The sequence below is a fragment of the Mobula birostris genome, chromosome 6, assembly GCF_030028105.1.
Source record: "Mobula birostris isolate sMobBir1 chromosome 6, sMobBir1.hap1, whole genome shotgun sequence".
In the NCBI taxonomy this organism is placed as follows: Eukaryota; Metazoa; Chordata; class Chondrichthyes; order Myliobatiformes; family Myliobatidae; genus Mobula; species Mobula birostris.
The window spans coordinates 49,885,927-49,910,666 of record NC_092375.1 but is presented as its reverse complement, the minus strand read 5'-3'; the positions used below and the strand labels follow the sequence as shown (position 1 = coordinate 49,910,666).

The window sequence follows — 24,740 nt, the reverse complement described above, 5'->3', positions numbered from 1 at the left end:
ATCCTCAATAATGGACTCCAACATCTTACCAACCACTGAAGTCAAACTATATGGCCTATAATTTCCTGTCTTTTGCCTCCCACATCCACAACCAGACCTTCCAAACACCTTATAATATTTAATAATAAAAAACGCACAAGTACCAAATATTGAGATACTCAGTATCAGATCAAGTGCTGTACATGCCATAAGCTATCACCAGAGGGCAACAGATTACTTACTTTCCAAAAGTGCAATAAAAGTGCCCTTGTTCACTGGTGATGAAGGTGCATTCAGAATCAGATTTAATATCACTAGCATACGTCATGAAATCTGCGTTTTTCAGCAGTACATTGCAATTCACAATAATAGAAAAATCTTTGAATTAGTGAGTATATACATAAAATAGTTAAATTAAATAAATAAATAGAACAAACACAAGAAGTGAGGTGGTGTTGATGTGTTCAAAGTCCACTTAGAAATCGGATGACAGAAAGGAAGAAGCTGTTCCTGAATCATTAAGTGTGTGTCTTCAGGCTCCTGTACCTCCTTCCTAATGGTCACAATGAGAAGAGGACATGTCCTGATGTCCTGGCTGACCGGGGTCCTTAACGACGGATGAGGCCATTATGCGGCATCATTCCTTGAAGATGTCCTGGATGCTATGGAGGCTAGTGCCTATGATGGAACTGACTGAATTCACAACTTCTGCAGCTTCTTTTGACCCCAGCCCCAGCCCCAACCCCAGACCAGATGGTGATGCAGCCAGTCAGAATGCTCTCCACGGTACATCTGTAGAAATATGCGAGTATCTTTGGTGACATACCAAATCCCCTCAAACTTCCAATGAACTATAACTGCTGTTATGCTTTCTTTGCAGCTACATCAATATCTTGAGCCCAGAAGGGATCTTCAGAAATGTTGACACCCAGCAGCTTGAAACTGCTCACTCTTTCCACTTCTAATCCTTCATTTTACCCTTCCTTAAGTCCACAATTAGTTCTTTGGTCTTACCGACGTTGAGTACAAGGTTGTTGCTAAAACACCACTCAACCAACTGATATATTTCACTCCTGAACACCTTCTTAACACCATCCAAAATTCAGCAAACAATAGTTGTGTTGTCAGCAACTTTATAGATGCCATTTAAGCTGTGCCAACCACACAGTCATGGGTGCAGAGAGAGTAGAACAGTGGGCTAAGCACGCATCCTTGCCAGTGTTGATTGCCAGTGAGGTGGAGATGTAACTTCCGATCCGCACAAATTGTGGTCTTCTGGTGAGGAAGTCGAGGATCCAGTTGCAGAGGGAGGTACAAAAGTCCAGATTTTGGAGCTTTCCAATCAGAACTGTAGGAACCATTGTGTTAAAAGCTGGCTTGGCAGCTGAAGAGCAGAACTTTGCAAAGTAACAGGTTTTTTGTACATGGAGAAAAGCCCATAAAAGGATGCACTCATCCTTTCATTGCCCATCGTTCTCCTGTGAAATGAAGCAAATGTAATCATTATGGATGTGATGAGGGCACAACCAAAGACTCTAGTAACATCTCTTTAATAGTGTTGGACTTCTAGTTTTGAGATAATGAGGGAGAGAAGTGATTAACAGGTCAAACCCACATAAAAGTGAAACGGACGGAAGACACAAGGTGTAAGCAGCCTTACATGCTTTGAAAATGTAAAAACATCAGTGAGGTAAATATACATGCATATGGCTATTATTAAATTTTATTTTACCCAGGCATGGAACTGATGTAAATTTACAAGAAATACAGCTAAGTATGAAACAAGAAAAAAAAGCATTGGGAAGAATAACAGGCTAAAGGAAAGTAATAGAAGTGTAAGATGTTTAACCATAAATTGAGAGGAAATCCTATTAAAATGAGCTTGAGAGCATACTCACCAACTGCATCTCAATGTGATATGGCAATTGTCCCGTATCGGACCGCAAAGCACTTCAGCATGTGGTGAAAACTGCCCAGCGGATTATCGGCACCCAATTGCCCACCATTGAGAACATCTACCATAAACGCTGCCTGGGCAGGGCAAAAAGCATTATCAAGGATGCATCTCACCCTAAGCATGGACTTTTTACTCTCCTCCCATTCGGTAGGTGCTACAGGAGCCTCCGCTCCCGCACCAGCACCAGCAGGCACAGGAAGAGCTTCTTCCCTGAGGCTGTGACCCTGCTGAACCTCACATCACAGCGCTAAGCAGCACTGCACCCATATTGTACTGTCTCAGTACTTTTATATTTGTGTGCTGTAGCATTTACTTTTTATTCATAGTTAATTTGTAAATAACACTATTCTTTGCACTTCTGGTTAGGTGCTAACTGCATTTCAATAGACAATAGGTGCAGGAGTAGGCCATTTGGCCCTTTGAGCCAGCACCGCCATTCACTATGATCATGGCTGATCATCCACAATCAGTACTCTGTTCCTGCTTTCTCCCCATATCCCTTGACTCCACTATCTTTAAGAGCTCTATCTAACTCTTTTTTGAAAGTATCCAGAGAATTGGCCTCCACTGCCTTCTGAGGCAGAGCATTCCACAGATTCACAACCCTCTGTGTGAAAAAGTTTTTCCTCAACTCTGTTCTAAATGGTCTACCCCTTAATCTTAAACTGTGACCTCTGGTTCTGGACTCACCCAACATTGGGAAAGTGTTTCCTGTCTCTAGCGTGTCCAATCCCTTAATAATCTTACATGTTTCAATCAGATCCCCTCTCATCCTTCTAAATTCCAGTGTATACAAGCCCAGTCGCTCCAATCTTTCAACATATGACATTCCCGCCATCCCTGGAATAAACCCGGTGAACCTCCGCTGCACTCCCTCCATAGCAAGAATGTCCTTCCTCAAATTTGGAGACCAAAACTCCACACAATACTCCAGGTGGGGTCTCACCAGGGCCTTGTACAATTGCAGAAGGACCTCTTTGCTCCTATACTCAACTCCCCTTGTTATGAAGGCCAACATGCCATTAGCTTTCTTCACTGCCTGCTGTATCTACACGCTTACTTTCAGTGACTGATGCACAAGGACACCCAGATCTCGTTCTACTTCCCCTTTTCCTAACTTGACACCATTCAGATAGTAATCTGCCTTCCTGTTCTTGCCACCAAAGTGGATAACCTCACATTTATCCACATTAAACTGCATCTGCCCACTTACCCAACCTGTCCAAGTCACCCTGCATTCTCATAACATCCTCCTCACATTTCACACTGTCACCCAGTTTTGTGTCATTTGCAAATTTGCTAATGTTACTTTTAATCCCTTCATCTAAATCATTAAGGTATAGTGTAAATAGCTGCGGTCCCAGCACCAAGCCTTGCGGTACCCCACTAGTCACCGCCTGCCAGTCTGAAAAGGACCCGTTAATCCCTACTCTTTGTTTCCTGTCTGCCAACCAATTTTCTATCCATGTCAGTACCCTATCCCCAATACCACTTGCTCTAATTTTGCCCGCTAACCTCCTATGTAGGACCTTATCAAAGGCTTTCTGAAAGTTCAGTTACACTACATCCACTGGCTTTCCCATGTCCATTTTCATAGTTACATTCTCAAAAAATGCCAGAAGATTAGTCAAGCATGATTTCCCCTTCGTAAATCCATGCTGACTCGGACTTATCCTGCTACTGCTATCCAAATATGCCGCTATTTCATCTTTTATAATTGACTCCAGCATCTTCCCCACCACTGATATCACACTAACTGGTCTATATTTGTCTGTTTTCTCTCTCCCTCCTTTCTTAAAAAGTGGGGTAACATTAGCTACCCTCCAATCTGCAGGAACTGATCCTGAATCTATAGAACATTGGAAAATGATTACCAATGTGTCCACGATTTCTAGAGCCACCTCCTTAAGTACCCTGGGATGCAGACCATCAGGCCCTGGGGATTTATCAGCCTTCAGTCCCATCAGTTTACCCAAAACTATTTTCTGCCTAATGTGAATTTCCTTCAGTTCCTCTGTTACCCTAGGTCCTCTGGGCACTATTATATGTGGGAGATTGTGTCTTCCCTAGTGAAGACAGATCCAAAGTACCTGTTCAGCTCGTCTGCCATTTCCTTGTTCCCCATAATAATTTCACCCATTTCTGTCTTCAAGGGCCCAACTTTGGTCTTAACTAATTTTTTCCTCTTCACATACCTAAAGAAGCTTTTACTATTCTCCTTTATATTCTTGGCTAGCTTACCTTCGTACCTCATCTTTTCCCCCCGTATTGCCTTTTTAGTTATCTTCTGTTGCTCCTTAAAATTCTCCCAATCCTCTGGCTTCCCACTCATCTTTGCTACCTTATACTTCCTCTCTTTTATTTTTATACTGCCTTTGACTTCCCTTGTCATCCACAGTTGCCCCTTACTCCCCTTAGAATCTATCTTCCTCTTTGGAATGAACTGATCCTGCACCTTCTGTATTATTCCCAGAAATACCTGCAGTTGTTGTTCCACTGTCATCCCTGCTAGGGTATCTTTCCAGTCAACTTTGGCCAGCTCCTCCCTCATGGTTCCATAGTCCCCTTTGTTCAACTGTAATACTGCCACTTCCGATTTTCCCTTCTCCCTCTCAAATTGTAGGTTAAACTTATCATATTATGGTCACCACCTCCTAATGGCTCCTTTACCTCGAGTTCCCTTATCAAGTCTGGCTCATGACACAACACTAAATCCAGAATTGCCTTCTCTCCCTGGTAGGCTCTAATACAAGCTGCTCTAAGAATCCATCTCTGAGGCACTCCACAAACTCCCTTTCTTGGGGTCCAGTACCAACCTGATTCTCCCAGTCTACCTGCATGTTGAAATCCCCCATAACAACCGTAGTATTATCCTTGCGACATGTCAATTTTAACTCTTGATTTAACTTGCACCCTATATCCAGGCTACTGTTTGGGGGCCTGTAGATAACTCCCATTAGGGTCTTTTTGCCCTTACACTTTCTCAGTTCTATCCATACTGACTCTACACCTCCTGATTCTATGTCCACCCTTGCAAGGGACTGAATTTCATTCCTCACCAACACAGCTACCCCACCCCCTCTGCCAACCTGTCTGTCCTTTCAACAGGATATATACCCCTGAATATTCATTTCCTAGCCCTGGTCCTCTTGCAGCCATGTCTCTGTTATTCCCACATCATACTTGCCAAATTCCAACTGAGCCTCAAGCTCATCCACTTTATTTCTTATACTCCGTGCATTCATACTTCTAATCCATTTAAAGTAATACTTTTACTCCCCTCACCTTTCACATTGATTCCTATTGCATTTGGCCATACTCTCTGATCCCTTCTTGAGCTTTCTGCCCCATTAATTCTGTTGTCTTTCTTAACTTTTCTTATTCTCTCTTTCCCTTTATCTCCATCCTTCTATTTCCAGTTCGTCCCCTCCCCCCCACTACTTAGTTTAAACACACCCATGTAGCAGCGGCAAAACTGCCTGCCAGAATGCTGGTCCCCCGTCTGTTAAGATGCAACCCGTCCCTTCTATACAATTCACCCTTACCCCAAAACAGATCCCAGTGGTCCAAGAATCTAAATCCCTGCCTCCCGCACCAGCTCCTCAGCCACACATTCAGATCCCCTATCTCCCTGTTCCTGCCCTCACCAGCACAAGGAACTGGAAGTAAACCGGAGATAACCACCCTGGAGGTCCTGCTTTTCAGCTTTCTTCTGAGTTCTCTGAATTCACGCAGCAGAATTTCTTCCTTCTGACGTCATTTGTGCCCACATGCACCACCACTTCCGGCTGTTCACCTTCACCCTTGAGGATGCCCTGCAATCGGTCTGTGATGTCCTGGATCCTGGCACCAGGGAGGCAACACACCATCCTTAAATCCCGCCTGTTGCCACAGAAACCCCTTTCTGTACCTCTCACTATGGAGTACCCTACTACCACAGCTCTGCCTGACTTCTGTCTCCTCGGCTTTGTTTCAGTGCCAATTTTTGACTCGCAGACCTATCCGCCTCTCAGACTGGCAACGTCTTCTGTCCCGACAGCTTCTAAGAGGATGAACCTGTTTTCAAGAGGTACATCCCCCGGGGTCTCCTGTACTCCAAGCCTCCATCCCTTCCTCATCGTCACCCCCCTTTTCTCTTCCGGTATCTTCGGTGTAACGATCTCACTGTAGGTCCTGTCCAGAAAACTCTCGGTTTCCCGGATGAACCTGAGGTCATCCAGTTGCTTCTCCAGTGCCTCAACATGGTCCTTCAGGAGCTGAACCTGGACACACTTTCCACATTTGTAGCAGCCAGAGGCACCATCTGTGTCCCTGACCTCCCACATCATGCAAGCATCACACTGAATCAGTTGACCTGTCATTTCTTCACCACTTCTCACCCTCTCCAACTGTGGCATAGTCTCCTCCCTCAGCGTCCTCGCCGAAGACTCCCGAGACAAAGACTTGCACTTTTCTCACAAGGCACTTCCCTCGACAAGGCCACTCCCCTAGAGCCAACCTTGATTATATTGGCTGATATATTGACTAATTCGTTTCACTTGTCGCACCTCGGCCGACCTTGAACGTTTGTGCTGCAGGCTGGTCCTGACCGGTTTTTAAATCAACCGCTCCTTCTCAGCCAATGCCCTCACTCACTCCTTCACTTGTTGCACCTCGGCCTTGGCTTTGTATCTGTAATCGGCACAATGACAATAAAATTGAATCTAATCTAATCTAAATGATCTGTAAACCGTATCACTAATAAAATAAAGGAGCTAGAGGCAATCGTGTACTGAGAGGAACCAGACCACAATATGACTACAGAAATTTAGAAATGGGCATTAAATATTGGCAAAGCATAGCGCACATTGAAAAGTAAAACTTCAACAACCCAGATTTTAATTGGACTAGTGAAGAAGCTGCTTTAATCATTTTCAGGATGTGGGTATAGCTGGCAAGGTACTGCCCATGCCCAATTGTTCTTGAGAAGGTGATTGAGAGCTATTGCCTTAGTGAAGGATTACCACGGTGCTACTGAGGAGGGACCGAAACGAGCAATGGCAGCTGTGGTGAGTAAGAACAGAATCTGCACTGATGAGGTTTTCATGAACTCCCTACACTGCTCAGTATAGCTGAAAGCTTAGCATTGTTGTTGTGCAGCTTGGGAAAAAATTGCAGTACATTTTGTAGATGGTGTACACTGCAGGCACTGTCATTGACCGTGGAAGAACTAAATGTTTAGGCAGATTAATGGAGGGTCTGTTAAAGGAGCTGCTTCATCCCAGAAGATGATAAGATGTTGATGAGGTGACAGATTGGCCTGAACTGACCAAGAACACAAATGTTTTGATACCTCATCCAAATCTACAGTGGTGCTATAGAGTTTGTGAACCCTGTAGAATTTTCTCTATTTCTGTATAAATCTGACCTAAAATGAGATCAGCTCTTCACACAAGTCCTAAAACTAGATAAAGAGAATCCATTAAATAAATAACACAAAAAGCATTATACTTTTTCATTTATTTATTCAGAAAAATGATCAAATATTACATGTATTTGTTGAAAAAAGTACGTGAACCTTTGTTTCAGTAACTTGTGTGACCACCTTGTAAACCAATAACTTCAACCAGACATTTCTGGTTACTGTTAAATCAGCCCTACACATCAGCTTGGAAGAATTTTAGGTCAATACTCCTTACAAAACTGCTTCAACTCTGGGATGTTAGTGTGCTGCCTTGCATGAGCTGATGGATTACTTCAGGTCCTTCCACAATATTTCTATAGGATTAAGATCAGGACTTTGACTTGGCCATTTCAAAACACGGATTTTCTTTTTTTCTAAACCATTCTGTTGTTGATTTACTCTTGTTTTTCAGATCACTGTCTGGTTGCATTATCCAACTTCTATTAAGCTTCAGCTGATGGATTGCTACCCTGACATTCTCCTGTAAAATGTCTTGATACAATTTTGAATTAATTGTTCCTTCAGTGTTTGCAAGCTGTCCAGACCCTGAGGCAGCAAAGCAGCCCCAGGCTATGATGTTCCTTCCACTATGCTTCACATTTAAGTTGAGGTTTTGGTGTTGGTGTGCAGTGCTCTATTTTCCCCAAACATAGCAGTGTGCATTTCCACCCAAAACTTCAACTTTTGTCTCATCTGTCCACAGAACATTGTACCAGAAGAATTGTAGAACATCTTTTACGAACTTTTTGGAGCGCAGCGGTTTCCTCCATGGTGCCTTTCCAAGAACACCATTCTTGTTCAATGTTTTTCTTATAGTGGACACATGACAGAGACTTTAGCAAGTTCTAGAGATTTCTGCAGGTCTTTTGCTGTTACCCTTGTGTTCTTTTTCACTTCCTTCAGCATTGCACGTTGTGCTCTTGGTGTGATTTTTGCAGGATGCCCACTCCAAGGGAAAGTAGCAACAGTACTGATTTCCCTCTATTTGTAGAGCATTTCTCTTACTGTGGACTGATGAACATTCAGGTCTTTAGAAATGCTTTTGTAGCCTTTTCCAAATTTACACATCTCTACAATTCTTCTTCTAAGATCCTCCGAAAGTTGTTTCGATTGCACATTAACAAATCTTTGAGAAGAGCAGGCTCTGTCAGTAACCTGAATTTGTGTGTCTGTTTTATAGGACAGATCACCTCTACAATCTACACCTCCAATCTCATCTCATTGATTGGAGCACCTGACTCCAAATAGCTTTTGTAGAAGGCATTACCCAAGAGATTCAAATACTTTTTCCAACAAATACATATAATATTGGATTATTTTTCTCAATAAATAAATGAACAAGTAGAATATCTTTTGTGCTATTTATTTAACTGGGTTCTCTTTATCTAGTTTTAGGACACATGAAGATCTGATCACATTTTAGGTTACAATTATGCAGAAATAGAGACAATTCTACAGGATTCACAAACTTCCTAGCACTACAGTAACTTATGTGGCCAAATAGCACTGGGCGTAAGTCAGGGACTATATACAGTATACTCGAAGCACAACTTGCTTAACTTCAAAGCAACACACACAAAATGCTGGAGGAACTCAGCAGGCCAGGCGGCAGCTATGGAAAGATTAAACAATCAACTTTTCGGCTGAGACCCTTTATCAGGACTGAAAAGGAAGAGGAAAGGAGTCAAACTTAACTCCTTGCTTAACTTGACGGTGTATAATTTTGCCTATGTGGTTCAGTAATCAGATTATATTCTTGGCACTCAATGCCTGAACATTTGAAAAGCAAGTGTACTAAAACTCCCAATTCACATACATTCAGTCGTTGGTATTTTTACATCATTCCTGGGATACTCATAATGTCCATTTTTCACACAATGAACTTGACAGTTTACTACAAAAATATAATTAATCTTAATCCTAATCATCTTGCCTTTCTCCATCTGCTCTCCTTGGTTTCTGCTGTAATCTGCACATATGCTTACTCCTGAATATGATTTAAGTTTGCAATGGTGAACAATAATCATTTTGCTGTCATTCTCACTGGAAAATCCAGGTCAATATATAATAAAGCAGGACATCTATTTTTGGTCCTCTAATATTGTCAGCAGGCATTCAGCTGTAATATTTCTATACTCCTTAGAAAAGACATAAATGTAAGTATTTTTTAAAAATCAGCATCTTCAAGATGATGTTCAACCTTAATGCTTTAGAGTCTTCCGGTCAAGTTGGCGCCAGTGAACAACGGTTCCTCGGGCAACATCTTCCAGATAGTCAATCATTTCAGTTTTTCGACGTCTTCTACTTACTCCTTTTGTCTTGGTTTTCTTTTTGAGGCTGTTGGAGCCTGTGACTTACAATCTGTAGTTCAATCAAGTGAGCTGGCAGTTTGCTGTCCCTGAGAAAACTCAAGGAGAGAAATGCGAGCATGAGCTACCATAAGGAAATGCTTGGAGACAAGAAGAGGACCCATGATCAACTACATTTCTTACCGATTAAAGCATTGAGGAAGATTGAAACATCGAGGCAAACATGGAGGAGAGCAAGCGGTTCTCGGAGAGGCCCACCCGAAAGCACGGGTATGTGTCCCTGCCCTTGGAGAGACCGCTGGTTTGTGTCACTACCCTCGGAGAGGCCGCTGGATCGTGTCCCTGCCCTTGGAGGAGCAACACCTCATATACCGTCTAGGTAGTCTCCAGCCCCTTGGTATGAACATAGAATTCTCCAACTTCCGGTAATTCCCTCCCTCTCCCTTCCCCTATCCCTGTTTATCTGCCCTGTCCCCCAGCTGCCTATCACCTCCCTCATGATTCTGCCTCCTTCTTCTACTACCCATTGTTTTCCTGCCTATGACGTCCCTGCTTCCCCTCCCCCACCTGTCTTTCAAATTACTGATTTTTCAACTGAACCTACAAGCATTCTTCAAATCTTCCCCCTCCTTCTTTCTTCAGTCCTGACGAAGGGTTCCTGCCCGAAACGTCGACTCATCGTTTCCACTGATGCTGCCCGACCTGCTGAGTTCCTCCAGCGTGCTGTGAGTGTTGCTTTGATCCCAGCATCTGCAGATTATTTTGTATTTATGTTCATGGCTCCACTAGGTTCTCAGGAATGAACCAGGCCAAGTGAAACTCAGACTAGTTGGGAATCATCAAGGAACCAGCAATCATATTGTAAGATTCAGAGTAACTACAATTAATAGATCACTCCCATGTAAAAAAAAAGTCAACCAAAAAAAAAAGTTTCAGTGGGACAAGAACAAATCTAGCCCTGGTAAATTGGAACCAAAGTTTGGCAGGCAAAACCATAAGATAAGATGCAGATATTTCATGTTCAGTCTATATACATTCCCTTGTGGAAGAAAGGTAGGGAAATGAAACCCAGAGCTCTCTGATTGATGAATAAAACAAAGAATAAAAGCCCAGAGCATGACAATGATTTCCAGGGCTGTCAGCTGTTACGTACACACAACCCTGGGGAAAGTACTGGTTACATGCCCGCAACACTGTAAAAGTATCAGCAGCAATAGAACACACCTGGAGTCTGGTTTTGCTGTTTAACAATGACTATTTTATTAGCATCTACGTAATATAGTAAGTTAACCAGGGTTATGCATATATAGGTGTATAGATAAAGTTCCCAAACTCATTCAAGCTCAGCTGGCAAGAGTTACAGTCTTACCATGGTATGTAAGAAAATTCAGTTCGATCCTCAGGTTAATTAATGTGAGATATTTGTAATCCAAAGGCCAATGTTGTGAGAAGGCAATTACATCGCTATTCCACAGATTCCACGACAGCAATACAAAACAACAATAGGTTTTATCTCCGAAGTTGTTCCACTCCACACACGAAGTATCACCAACAGTAGCTTATCACAAAGGGGACCATCTTCAAGGGAACCACCACCCAGGCAATGGTAGACACACGGTAGATTCCACATGGTTACCCCAAACACACAACGCCACTTATCCAGTTCCATGACATACGAAATAACTCCAACAGTAAAATGCCACAGGGATGCCTTTCTCAGTGAACTACCACACCCAGACAAAGGGTAAATACACATGTGGTATTCACAAAGGTCTTCCCTCACCAGAGAACCACTCCTGTGTATTAACTATGTGACAATCACACTTTCATATTCGAATGGAATCAAACTCAACCTTACGGGTTACTTGGAGAGAGTCCAAACAGTGACCTCTTTGTCACTAGGTTTCTTCTGTTTCAAACCTTCCTCTCCCCTCCTCTCTCTGTCAACTTCTTCTAGTTGCTGTACTTTGTGAGAGTCGTTTACCAATACTCTGGATTGATCTCAACTCACCCCTTTTGGGTTACTGAAAGTTTAAACCAGCAACCCCACTCACTGGTGTCTTTTATTGATCGAAACAATCTTAACTGTGACCTGTGTATGTCTATAAGAGGATCACCTGACCTTGCTTATTCAAAACAAGCCGCGAGAAACCATAAACATTCATTGTCCATCAAACAACTCCACCTCTCACCATAGTAACCAAGCAATTTTTTGTAGTCAGTAGAAATCCAACAATGTCCCAAAAGTCAGTCTCATTCTCTCAGCATTTTAAAGTGAAAGTCCACGGGAAAAAAAAGAACCCTAGGGGTATATAACACAGCAAACATATTCTATGGGCATGAAGGCAGGAAAAATGCAAAGAGAAGAGGTGGGCCATTCGGAAGCAAAATTACAAATTTATTCACAAAGACAGGTGCATGTTTTACAGTCCAATTGAGAATTTTACATCAGTTTTAACCAAGAAATAAGATACTGCTGGGGTCTCAAAAAGGAAGTATAGTTAAGATTCAGAATAGGCTAAAAATTGATGAGGAGGTACAGTGGCATGCAAAGGTTTGGGTACCCCTGGTCAAAATTTCTGTTACTGTGAATAGCTAAGTGACTAAAAGTGACTAAGTGACCTGATTTCCAAAAGGCATAAAGTTAAAGATGACACATTTCTTTAATATTTTAAGCAAGATTACTTTTTTATTTCCATCTTTTACAGTTTCAAAATAAAAAAAAAAGGAAAAGGACCTGAAGCAAAAGTTTGGACACCCTGCATGGTCAGTACTTAGTAACACCCCCTTTGGCAAGTATCACAGTTTATAAACGCTTTCTGTAGCCAGCTAAGAGTCTTTCAATTCTTGTTTGGGGGATTTTCACCCATTCTTCCTTGCAAAAGAGAGATTCTTGGGCAGTCTTGCATGCACTGATCTTTTGAGGTCTATCCACAGATTCTCGATGATGTTTAGGTCAGTGGACTGTGAGGGCCATGGCAAAACCTTCAGCTTGCGCCTCTTGAGGTCGTCCATTGTGGATTTTGAGGTGTGTTTAGGATCATTATCTTGTTGTAGAAGCCATCCTCTTTTCATCTTCAGCTTTTTTACAGACGGTGTGATGTCTGCTTCCAGAATTTGCTGGTATTTAATTGAATTAATTCTTCCCTCTACCAGCAAAATGTTCCCTGTGCCACTGGCTGCAACACAAGCCCAAAGCATGATCGATCCACCCCGGTGCTTAACAGTTGGAGAGGTGTTCTTTTCATGAAATTCTGCACCCTTTTTTCTCCAAACATACCTTTGCTCCTTGCAGCCAAAAAGTTCTATTTTAACTTCATCAGTGCACAGGACTTGTTTCCAAAATGCATCAGGCTTGTTTAGATGTTCCTTTGCAAACTTCTGACGCTGAATTTTGTGGTGAGGACGCAGGAAAGGTTTTCTTCTGATGACTCTTCCATGAAAGTCATATTTGTGAAGGTGTCACACAGTAGAACAGTGTACCACTACTCCAGAGTCTGCTAAATCTTCCTGAAAGTCTTTTGCAGTCAAATGGTGGTTTTGATCTGTCTTTCTAACAATCCTATGAGCAGTTCTCTCGGGAAGTTTTCTTGGTCTTCCAAACCTCAACTTGACCTCCACTGTTCCTGTTAACTGCTATTTCTTAATTATATTACCAACTGAGGAAACGGCTACCTGAAAACGCTTTGCTATCTTCTTATAGCCTTCTCCTGCTTTGTGGACATCATTTATTTTAATTTTCAGAGTGCTAGGCAGCTGCTTAGAGGAGCCCATGGCTGCTGATTGTTGGGACAAGGTTTGAGGAGTCAGGGTATTTATAAAGCTTTGAAATTTGCATCACCTGGCCTTTCCTAACAATGACTGTGAACAAGCCATAGCCCTAACAAGCTAGTTAAGGTCTGAGACCTTGGTAAAAGTTATCTGAGAGCTCAAATCTCTTGGGGTGCCCAAACTTTTGCATGGTGCTCCTTCCCTTTTTTCACTCTAAAATTATACAAAACAAAAATAATTCACTAATCTTGCTTAAAATGTTGAAACGACTGTTTCATCTTTAACTTGATGACTTTTGGAGATCAGTTCATCTTCTACTCACTTAACTATTCACAGTAACAGAAATTTTGACCAGGGATCCCCAAACTTTTGCATGCCACTGTACTAGAAAGACCAGCCTCATGTAAAGAGGCTAAATTAACTGGTTTGTATGGGATGTATCCAAGGTTGCTGAGGGCCAAGCACAAGAAGTGAAGTGCAGAAACCATAGCCATAATCTTCCCAACACCTATAGATTTAAGTGTTAAATGAGGACAGGAATATCTCAAATATTACATCTTCATCAAGAAAGGATGAAGGAATAAATCTAGTAATTACTGGCCATTAATTACTTATAGACCATAGAATACAAATGCTGGATCATCTTGAAAAGAACATTGGCTGAATAACATGAATGAGCAAGTAACAGCAAAATATTGTTTTTCAGACTGGATAGAAGTGCAAAGTGAAATTCCCAACTTACACTTGAAGTACAAGGTAAAATTTTCAAATGTGTAAAGACACAAAACTTGGAAGAGTAATGAACTGTGAGAAGAATACAAATAGACTTCCAGGAGACAAAGGCAGAAGGGTGGAATGGGCAAAACGTGGGTGGAAATTTAATGCTGAGAAATGTGAAAAGTTACTTTTTGATAGAAAAAATGAGATGAACCAAGAGAACAAATTCTAAAAAGGTATGAGAGCAGGAAGTATATTTGCCCAATATGTTGAAAGTGGCAGGACAGATTAAGAAAGTGGTTAGAAAAGCATTTGAGATCTAGAATTTTATAAGCAGTATGGAGCAAGTAAGGCATCATGAACCTTTTTAAAACACTATGTTTGGCCACAACTGGAGAAATGTGTCCATATCTGTGGGTGACACTTCAGTAAGGATGTCAAAGCTTTAAAGGTGGTAAGAAGAAATTTATCAAAATGATCCTAGGCAAAAGTTTAGTTAAATGGATAGGCTGAAAAATCTGGGATTGTTCTGCATGAAATGGAGGAGGGTGCAAGGAGAACTGATAGGGGTATTTACAATTATGAAGGATATGCACAGAACAGACAGGAAGATGGAATAAAAACTAGGGGACAAAGAATAACAATATTTGGAAGGGACCAAAAGTGACATGATGTCAATAACATATGGTTTTGTGAAATGTCATGAGTAATCCTGGAAGCAGATTCAATTAGCATTCACACAGATAAGTACCTGAAACAAAAAAAATAGAGAGGTTAGGGAGTGTGATTAGCTGAAATACTCTTACACAGAACCAGTATGGACTTGACGGACAAATGACCTCTTCCTGGGCTGTAAGTGTTCTCTGATTCTATAGCATAGGCTTGTTGGGATTACCAGTTGCACCAAGTGTACACTTAGCTGGTGGTTTTATATATACCAATGGCAGAAATAAAAGTAAATCCAATCTTTGGACCAATAGAACATCATATATTTTATAAGTCTGCATAATTCCTTATCTAACTTTCAATCATAAAGCTTTTAGAAATTCACATGCTCTATATTTCACTATATTGATTGTTCACGTAACAATTCATATTATCTAATACCAAGATAATAACTGTCATCTAACCACCATGTGTTTTATACTTATGCACTTTACAGATCACACTTCCTGTCGATAGTTAAAATTCCCTTTTTTCCCTTCCCCTGGTTTTGTTCCTTTTTTCAGTACAATTGTAGTTAGTGCCATTCTGATAAACAGTTGATATCAAAGTATCCTTTCCATGCGTAGATGATGCCTGACAGTTAGTGCTTACACCGTTTTCTCTTTCTGTACTGAGAATATACAAACTGCAGTAGAGTGTCAAGCTTTAGAGGACACTCGATCACTAAAGGACAGACTGAACAAGATACATGATGTTGGTTCAGGAAACACCAAGGTCATATTGAGTCTCACAAGCTGCCACTAAATCAATGTAATGGTCTTTGACTTTAAAGTTACTTCATAATAGAAATCTTACAAGCATATTATTAACTTTTAGGTCATTCGTTCTGTAAAAGAGAAATATTTTCTATTTCCTAAGCAAACTTTTTAAGAAGATCTTCACAATTTTTATTGTAAAACCATTTAATTAACAGCCATTGTCAAGAAGGGTATCTCCCAATGTATTATAATACAAGATAAAATCAAGTTACGGTGTCCTTTTCTAATTGCTTGTTGATTTTAATAAATTTACTTGTCAGATAATTGATTTCAGTCAGCACTGACTACATTGTTGACAAATTTAATGTGCTGGATTAAGTCATGATCACAATCATAATTTTAAAAATGTAACCGTAGAGACAAGAAACCTTTCATCAAAAGTGAGAGGGAAAACATTATCAGGTAGACAATGGAAAAGAGTCAAAAAGCCTTCTTCAAAATGACAACATCCCTATTGACTCAGGTGACTGTCTTTCCCAGAGCCGGTTGAGGTGAAGGAGAACACTCAGGATGATATTGAGAACCTCATGTTCATGCACTGGGAGCACAAAGGAGCCCTGTACAAACAACATAAGGAACGCACCGCTCACAAACCATTTCCTGCCACCCAGACACCTGCACCATTTGTGAAAGAGTCTGCAATTTTCAAATTGGCATTTCAGCCACCCAAGAGCCCACAAAATCAAATGTGCTCAATCCTGACAGACTGCATAAGAAAACAAAAAATGTTAACATTTGAATCTTAAACATCAAGCATTCTAATTGTCAGAAATTACACTAACAGGCCTGACAATCATAAACCTATCTCAATTGATTATTATTTTTATGTAGTTGCTACAGCTGTTGGGAAGAAATCCCTCATTAGTTCAGTGAGTACCCATAAAATAAGTTTGTGAATATGGGAAACATAATTTTTGTTCTGTATGCAGATAAGGTCATCGTAACGTGAGTGAAGTGTACATTAGAAAATACATATTTGTGGTGGATTTTGTAAAAGAGATTAAACAACTGCTGTTAAGGCCACCATAACAAAATAGATAGATTTCACATCCTGAGTTTATATTTGCGAATGTAGATATTTGTATATTCTGATATGTATTAAATTTAACTGAACTGAAAAAGTAGTAAGGAAATTAGCATGGTGTCTTTACCAATGTTACCTTTTTTATGTCATGTCTTCACTCTCTATCATCTTGAATCTTCACAAATCCTTGCCATTATTCAATCTCTTCTCAAGAATGAATAACTGCTGCAGTTCTTCGTGAAGCTCAGTTTCAAGCTCTTTATTTTGTTTCAAAAATTCCTTGAACCTATTCAAACTGTTCAAGTGCTTTAAAAGAACAAACCAATTGTACAATCAGATACACTGACATAGAGTAATGAGAGAGGAAGATGTAAATTATTAATTTTATTTTTGAAACTAATGTAATTTTCCAAAAATTGTAATGGGTCTGCAAAATTAAAAACAAATAAAAATAGTATTTCTGGTAATAGCATTATTGTGAACATATAAAAGGTCTGTACAAATGTAAACAAAATTATCTCTGTTAACAACAAATATTTTAAAACTGTAAATGCATAATTACTCTACCTGCTGTAAAGGCTCTTGCTCCTCTAGTGCAAAGCTCAACTCCTCTGCCCATTCTTTAATCAAGTCTAATTCAATATTACAGATCTCTCCAACACCAATCTCCTCATCCGTAAACCTCATTGTAGCATCCACTGCATCAGTCACTGTCATTTTAACTTTCCAGTCAGATGATGTGACCTATTGGCCCAACAAGAGAATGTGTCATGAATTATACACAATGCTTCTTCAAATGAGACTATCTCCATCATGAAAAAAACCTGAACACTGCCACTTGACAAATAATGTCATTACAATTACCCAATCTCCCTCCAAAATCATGCTGAGATCACACCTGGCCAGAAATTTAGCTGGACCAGTACCATGATTAGGCCTCCAAAAACTGAGTATTCTGCAACATCTTGCATCCCTTTACAGTCCAAGATTCAAGTCAGAAGCACAATGAATGAATATCCACCACTTAATGGGATAGCTGCAGCTGTAGTAACACAAGAAACAAACACTATCCAGAACAAAACAGACCATTTGATTTATACCTTTCCATCACTTTCAGCACCTTCACACTCCACCATTGGTACACATAGCTGCAAGATGCACCATCTACAAAATGCACTACAGTTATGTGCCTAGGTTACTCCCACAGAATCTCTAAATTAATATTAGAATACCAGAAAGAAGTTTATATTGTAGTTACCTCATGTATCATTTTGTTTGCTGCTGTTGCTTCAGGGATGCTTTCAAATTCCTTAAGAAGTACAAGGATTTTCCGTTTATAGTTTTCAAACCATTCTGCCGAAACACTCATTTCTATGGAATGCATCAGGTCATTACGGCATCTAATCACCTGAACATGAAAATCAGAATAATATATTGGTATACATGTAATCAACATCTGATGCAACATACTTCTCTATAACAATGTGCCTTTCTATCCATGATACTGCCAATGAAGAAAGAGAAAGGAATCAATTATTGAGTCAATTTACTTGAGGTCAAAATTGGAATGAACAAGACTTAAAATTTAAAATAAAGAATATAATAAAAAATGCAATGACCTATTTTTAGTCATTCAAATTTAGTCATTCAGTGCTATCCTAATGCACCAATGTTGTAATTTGAGATCTTAATTACTTTGTATCAATTATCTTTGATATCTAGGTTTTAGGTTCAGGCATAAGGCTCATCAGTGTGACTTAAGCACAATTGCAACTAAAATGAAAGATGACAAGAGGATAATGTTGATTTTTTTAATATAATGCCACACAACACATTAAATAACGTTATTTCTCATCTTGCTCTTAATTGCATTCAAATTGCAATTTATTTGTTTAATGATAAATATTCATATATGGTCGGACCAATCAGGCAACTATGCAATATGTACCAGTAATGAAAGTTTGTTTAATAAGATGGGTTCAGGTTGATCATGGTAGCACAAGCAGTCCACAGGATTTCATCAGGTAGTTCACAAATATTTGAGAGTTCATAAATGTTAGGGAGTCCGAGACAGCAACAAAACGGGCTGATTTAGCAATATAAGGCCAATCTTATCACTTATAGTGTATGACAAGACTTTTTATATTAACCATTTTAAGTCATCACTACTGGTCAAGGTCTTACCTTTCTCTGCTGTAGAATGTTCAGCATGAAACAGCATACTAAGGTGATCAAAGTTCAAAGTACATTTATTATCAAAGTATACATTATACAAACTTGAGATTCATCTCCTTACAGGCAGCCACAAAACAAAGAAACCCAAAAGGACCCATTAAAGAAAAGACCATCAAACACCCAATGTGCAGAGAGAAGAAAATCAAATGGTGCAAACAACAAAAGCAAGCAAATAGAACAAAAGTGAGTCTGCAGACACCAAGCCAGGCATCACCGCAGCTGGAGCAGGCCACAGCCTCAGTTCAGCGCAGAGCCAGCCTGACCCTCGCTTCTGGTCTCGACACCTTCCTTTTCAACCTGGCTCAGCGTCTAAATCACCCAATCATCAGGTTATTCCTTGCTCTAGAACCTGGGCCCTGTTGATTCAATACATTCTGTGCCTGGACCTCGGTGCCACGTTTGGGCCCACACCAGACCTTTCCAAATTGGCCCGGTGCCCAGACTGATTAAACCTTGGGTCTTTCCTTACTCTTGGTTTGCTCGCATTCACTCGCCTCGACCTTGCTTCGCACTCTCTTGCCTGCCTCTGCCTCTGCCTCAAATCCACCTTGACTCTGCCTCGCCTCCATTGTTTGTGGTGATCATTTACCAGAAATATTACCAGAAAAAGTGTTATTAATAAAGTATTTAGAACCATAGAACCATAGAAACTACAGCACAGAAGGCCCTTTGGCCCTTCTTGGCTGTGCCGAACCATTTTCTGCCTAGTCCCACTGACCTGCACACGGACCATATCCCTCCATACACCTCCCATCCATGTATCTGTCCAATTTATTCTTAAATGTTAAAAAAGAATCCGCATTTACCACCTCGTCTGGCAGCTCATTCCATACTCCCACCACTCTTTGTGTGAAGAAGCCCCCCCCAATGTTCCCTTTAAACTTTTCCCCCCTCACCCTTAACCCATGTCCTCTGGTTTTTTTCTCCCCTTGCCTCAGTGGAAAAAGCCTGCTTGCATTCACTCTATCTATACCCATCATAATTTTATATACCTCTATCAAATCCCCCCTCATTCTTCTACGCTCCAGGGAATAAAGTCCTAACCTATTCAACCTTTCTCTGTAATTGAGTTTCTCAAGTCCCGGCAACAGTTATATTGTTTGTTTTAGTTATATTCTTTGTTTTGTTTGCCACTGATATTAGTCACTAGGTTTCACCAGCACCACCTTAAAGCAGAAGATTAACACCCTTATTAGCAAATGCTTTTAAGGTCATCTCTAAACATCTTCAGGCACCTCTCACTGACTTGAAATACCAACTCTGCTTCTCTCGCCACAGATGTTATTTTCTGTTTTTAATTCACATTTCAGGCATTTTCTGCTTCTTGTTTTTTTTTGCCTTTTTTGATTCAGGAGCCCACTTGATAAGTATCCCAGTGCACCTTTGTCCTTCCATCATTATCATGCAGTGTGTACCATTTGCAAATTGTAATCATTCACTTCAGCTACTCTCAGCACCGTACAACCATGACCTCTCAGCCAAAGAAGGACAAGAACACAGGTACACTAACACCACATAGTTCCCCTTTAAATCACACACTATCGTGACTTGCAAATATATTGCCATGCCTGTGCCTGGGTCAAAATCCTGAAACTGCCAAACAAATAGCATCTAGCTATACCTTCACCAAACAGATGGTAATGGGTCAATAAGGTGGGCCACCACCACCCGCCCAGTGGCATATACAGACGGGCAATAAATACTGCATTGTTTGCAATATCTTGGGACCCATAACATAAATATACCAATGATCAAAAGCAATATAGGAAACATTAGTGTAAAATACTAAACCAGGCAAAATTCTCTTTATTACCTTATTTGGCTTAATGCTAATAAAACATGGATTCATTAATTTCTTTTCAATATGGGGAACATTTCAACTGCTTGTTTTTGACACAACACTGAACAATCTTCAATTCATGAAAATAACAAATGGTGTAATGAGATAAAAAGGACATTAAATCAATTACAACTGGTTAAAATGCTCATAGTTGTCGGATTTAAGGAGAAAATTACTAGGAGGGGTAAATAGTGATGGCCAGTGTAGGAAAGGAAATTCATAGCATGAAGCTGAGGTGACCGCAGGCTCAGCTGTCAGCAAAGAGATAACAGGATGGGGTATTAATATGGAGGAAGTCGAGTTCTGCTGTGGAGGTTACGAAACTTCAAAATATTGCAGAATGGAATAGAAAAGTATTGAGGGATTAAAACAAGAGAAAGAATAATAAAACAAAATTATAATCTTCCTGATAATTTCACAAAGTATAACCTTAATTACCTCAATTACTTTTCGCCGTTCAAAGTGAAAGTGATCACAAAAAATAAAAAGGTTCAAAAGAGCTGCTGCATCACACTTTTCTGGTCCCTGTCTGTTGGCCTGCCCACGAGGCATGTAGACCTGTGGAAAGAATGATTTAATCATGAACAAAATGTAAACAGAACAAATTCTCTTTTCTCAATAAAAGTGAAAAATATATGTAATAATTCAAGTCCATACCAAAGTCCAAAGGAACATAACCTAAGAATTAATTATTATCAGTTTGTATTGAACTACAAAGTCATGCATGGGAACTGATGAGATAAACCATCTGATAAAAAGTAATTGCAACCTGAATGCTCTTCTGCCTTCTTTTTACTCATGTGGAAGTTCAGGCCCCCTAAGTTGCTGTCTGCAAACTTGGAAGTCCCAAACTTGTATAGTTATCACACCTAGAACGATGCTCCAAAACAGAACTTCTTCATGGAGTTATGGAGTTCACCAGTGGAATGCCAACTTCTACCACTTCCCACCAGGAGTTGTAAATGTTCCAAACCTAGCACTCTATATAGCAAGCAATCACAACTTGCAAAAAATGCTGGAGGAAGTCAGCAGGTCAAGCAGCATCTATGGAAGGAAATAAACAATCAACATTTTGGGCTGACCCTCCATCAAGACTAGAAAGGAAGGGGCCAGAAGGTGGAAGGAGTACAAGGTGGCAGATGACAGGTGAGACCTGGTGAGAGGAAAGGCGGATGGTGGGTGGGAAGGGGATGATGTGATAAAGTGGAAGATGATTGGTGGAAGAGGTGAAGGTCTGAAGGAAGAAAGAATCTGACAGGAGAGGACAATGGACCATAGGAGAGAGGGAAAGAGGTGGGGAACTGGTCGGAGGTGATGAGCAGGAAATGAGGATGAGGGAGGTGAACCTGCTTCCTGCACCCTTGCTGAGTTCATCAATTTCATCAACTTTACCTCCAACTTCCACCCTGCCCTCAAATTTACTTGTCCATCTCTGATACCTCTTTCTTGATCTCCGTCTTCATCTTCATAGACAGACTATTCACTGACATCTTTTACAAACCCACTGACTCTCAGTTATCTTGATTCTACCTCCTCACACCCCATCACTTGAATAAACGTTATTCCCTTCTTTCAGTTCCTCTGCCATCACTGTATCTGTTCTCAGGATAGAGCTTTCCATTCTAGAACATTTGATCCATCCTCCTTTTTTCAGAAAATGTGGTTTCCCTTCTATCACTACTAACGGTGCCCTTACCTGCATCTCCTCCATTTCCTACACGTCTGCCATCACCCCATCCTGGTGTCATAAAAGGGATAAGATTTCCTTATCCTTACCTACCACCCCATTAGCCTCCATATCCAACACATTATTCTCTGCAACTTCTACCATATCCAATGGGATCCTACAGATAAACACTTCTTTCCCTCCCCCTCACTCTCCACTTTCCATAGTGATCATTCTCTAAGTTCACTCATCACTCCCCCTTAATCTTTGCCCTGGCATTTATCCCTGCAATTGTGCTAAGTGCTACACCTACAAAAGTCTGCCAGAGTCATTACTGTACCTGGTGCTCCTGGTGTGGTGTCCTCTGCATCAATGTGACCCAACACAGATTTCCCATTCCTCTAACTTCCTGTAACCTCTCCAGCATCTGCAGAATCTCTTGTACAAACAGTGAATATCTATGCAATTTATTTCACCTAATTTGCAATTTTGACAATGGAAATTTTTACTTGCATAATTAACAAATGATTTTAAAATAACCAAGATGACTTGGTGGGACATCACACTGAGAAAAGCCCTCGGCAATTACTCCTGTAAAGTCAAGTAGCTTCCTTTGTTCCTCTTCAAAGGTGGCCAGATTGATGGGAGTAACTCTAAGATGGCCACTTTCTAGTTGTTAATATTGCCAGCAAAGCTACGTCACTAACAAAAAGAATCTCTCAACTTTTGTACTGGCTGATCTCCCATTATTCAGCGATCAACCTTTGTCAAGAACTTATGGCACAACTAGGCCACTTTGGCAGCAGAACTAAAGGAAGTTATGTTATTAGAGAACAATTAACTGGTCATATGACAACTCCCATAATCACTGAGTAATGTGGAATTTGGTGCACAGTCTGCCTCCTGAACTAGGTCAGTAGTTATGCAAGTCTGTTGATGATCAGCAAAAGTTGCCTGCTTCATACACGACTAAGGAATGAAAAACATCAGGTTAGATGAAGCAGCTCAAAAACCATTTTACTACTTGGGTGTGAGTGCAAGTACAGCTCAGAATGATGGGATTAGTCCTCTTCAAGTTGCATCAGCTCAATTAGCAATGTTCAAGTGGTTTCAGCTCAAGCACAAAACAGGTTGTTAATCAATACAAAATCATAATCACATTTATGGAAATATTCACAAAAGTCACCATGGTTGCTTTTGTCAACTTTGATAGCATAAATTGCTGCAATACCACAAAATATATACATTCCAGACAGAAATCTTATGTTTTTTTTTGTAATTTATTTTTTATTGAATTTCATCATCAAACATTTCCATAAGATGTATTTCAGATACTGTACATATATATCATATAATCATATTTGTCACAAATCTCCGCATAATATTTATCTGAGGTACACACTTACAGAAAGCAGAGGAAAGAAAGAACAATCGAAAGAAGAAAACTATGTACAGAGTAGGGAGTGATTTTTTTAAAAAACATATTCATTGACTTGTGAGAATAAAATCAGGCCTATGAGGTAACACACATCAAAGTTGCTGGTGAACGCAGCAGGCCAGGCAGCATCTCTAGGAAGAGGTACAGTCGACGTTTCAGGCCGAGACCCTTCGTCAGGACTAATTGTGATAAACCATATTTTCCAGTATGAATAAAATTGTTCCAACTTATGATTAACAGATGCTGTTATCTTCTTCATTTTGTAAATGTCCATTGTAATTTCCATTCATACATTTAAAGTTGGGCTCTCCTGAGATAACCATTTCCTGGTATGGGTCTTTTTACCAGCCACCAGCACTACATTCATTAAATATTTATCTCTTTTCAACCATTCTTGAGGTATATACCCAAAATATATGGTCTTACTCTCTAAGGGTATTTCACATTGAAAGATGTCTTGCCGAGCATTATGTATCCCACTCCAAGACTCTGATAACAGGGCATTCCCAGAAAATATGATAATGGTTGGCATTTTGATTTCCACAATTTCTCCAGCAAGCAGGGGAGTTACTATTATAATGGGATTTCTGAGCAGGTGTAAGAAAATATCTTATCAAGTTTATCCACCCGAACTCCCTCCATTTCTGTGAACTGGTACACTTCCATTGCTACCTCCATATTACTGTCCAGTCTTCCTCAGATATTATTATCCCTCCTTCCTTCTCCCATTTTGTTTTAATGTATGAAGTCGAATATGGTAAGATTTGACAAACCCTTATAAACGCTTGAAATTATTCTACTACCGTTGTCTGAATTATATGCTTTTCTAAATAGCTCTATCAGACATGTACTTGCCTTGGTTACATTTTTAACCATC

General features: G+C 40.3%; 1 protein-coding gene across 3 annotated transcripts in view; it reads right to left on the bottom strand.

The window, feature by feature from the left end:
• Positions 1–24,740, bottom strand: part of LOC140199044 (uncharacterized protein CXorf38-like) — a 64,004-nt gene that overhangs the window by 15,623 nt on the left and 23,641 nt on the right. For 2 of the 3 annotated variants that reach the window (XM_072260472.1, XM_072260474.1), the window contains 4 exons: positions 21,198–21,317; positions 17,943–18,092; positions 17,252–17,428; positions 16,821–16,990 (listed from right to left, as the gene is read on the bottom strand). In XM_072260472.1, coding sequence (XP_072116573.1) covers positions 16,862–16,990; positions 17,252–17,428; positions 17,943–18,092; positions 21,198–21,317 — 576 coding nt within the window. In that variant the 3' untranslated portion in view covers positions 16,821–16,861. Of the gene's footprint in view, positions 1–727; positions 1,458–16,820; positions 16,991–17,251; positions 17,429–17,942; positions 18,093–21,197; positions 21,318–24,740 lie in introns of those variants that run through there. The other variant, XM_072260473.1, reaches the window with a different exon arrangement.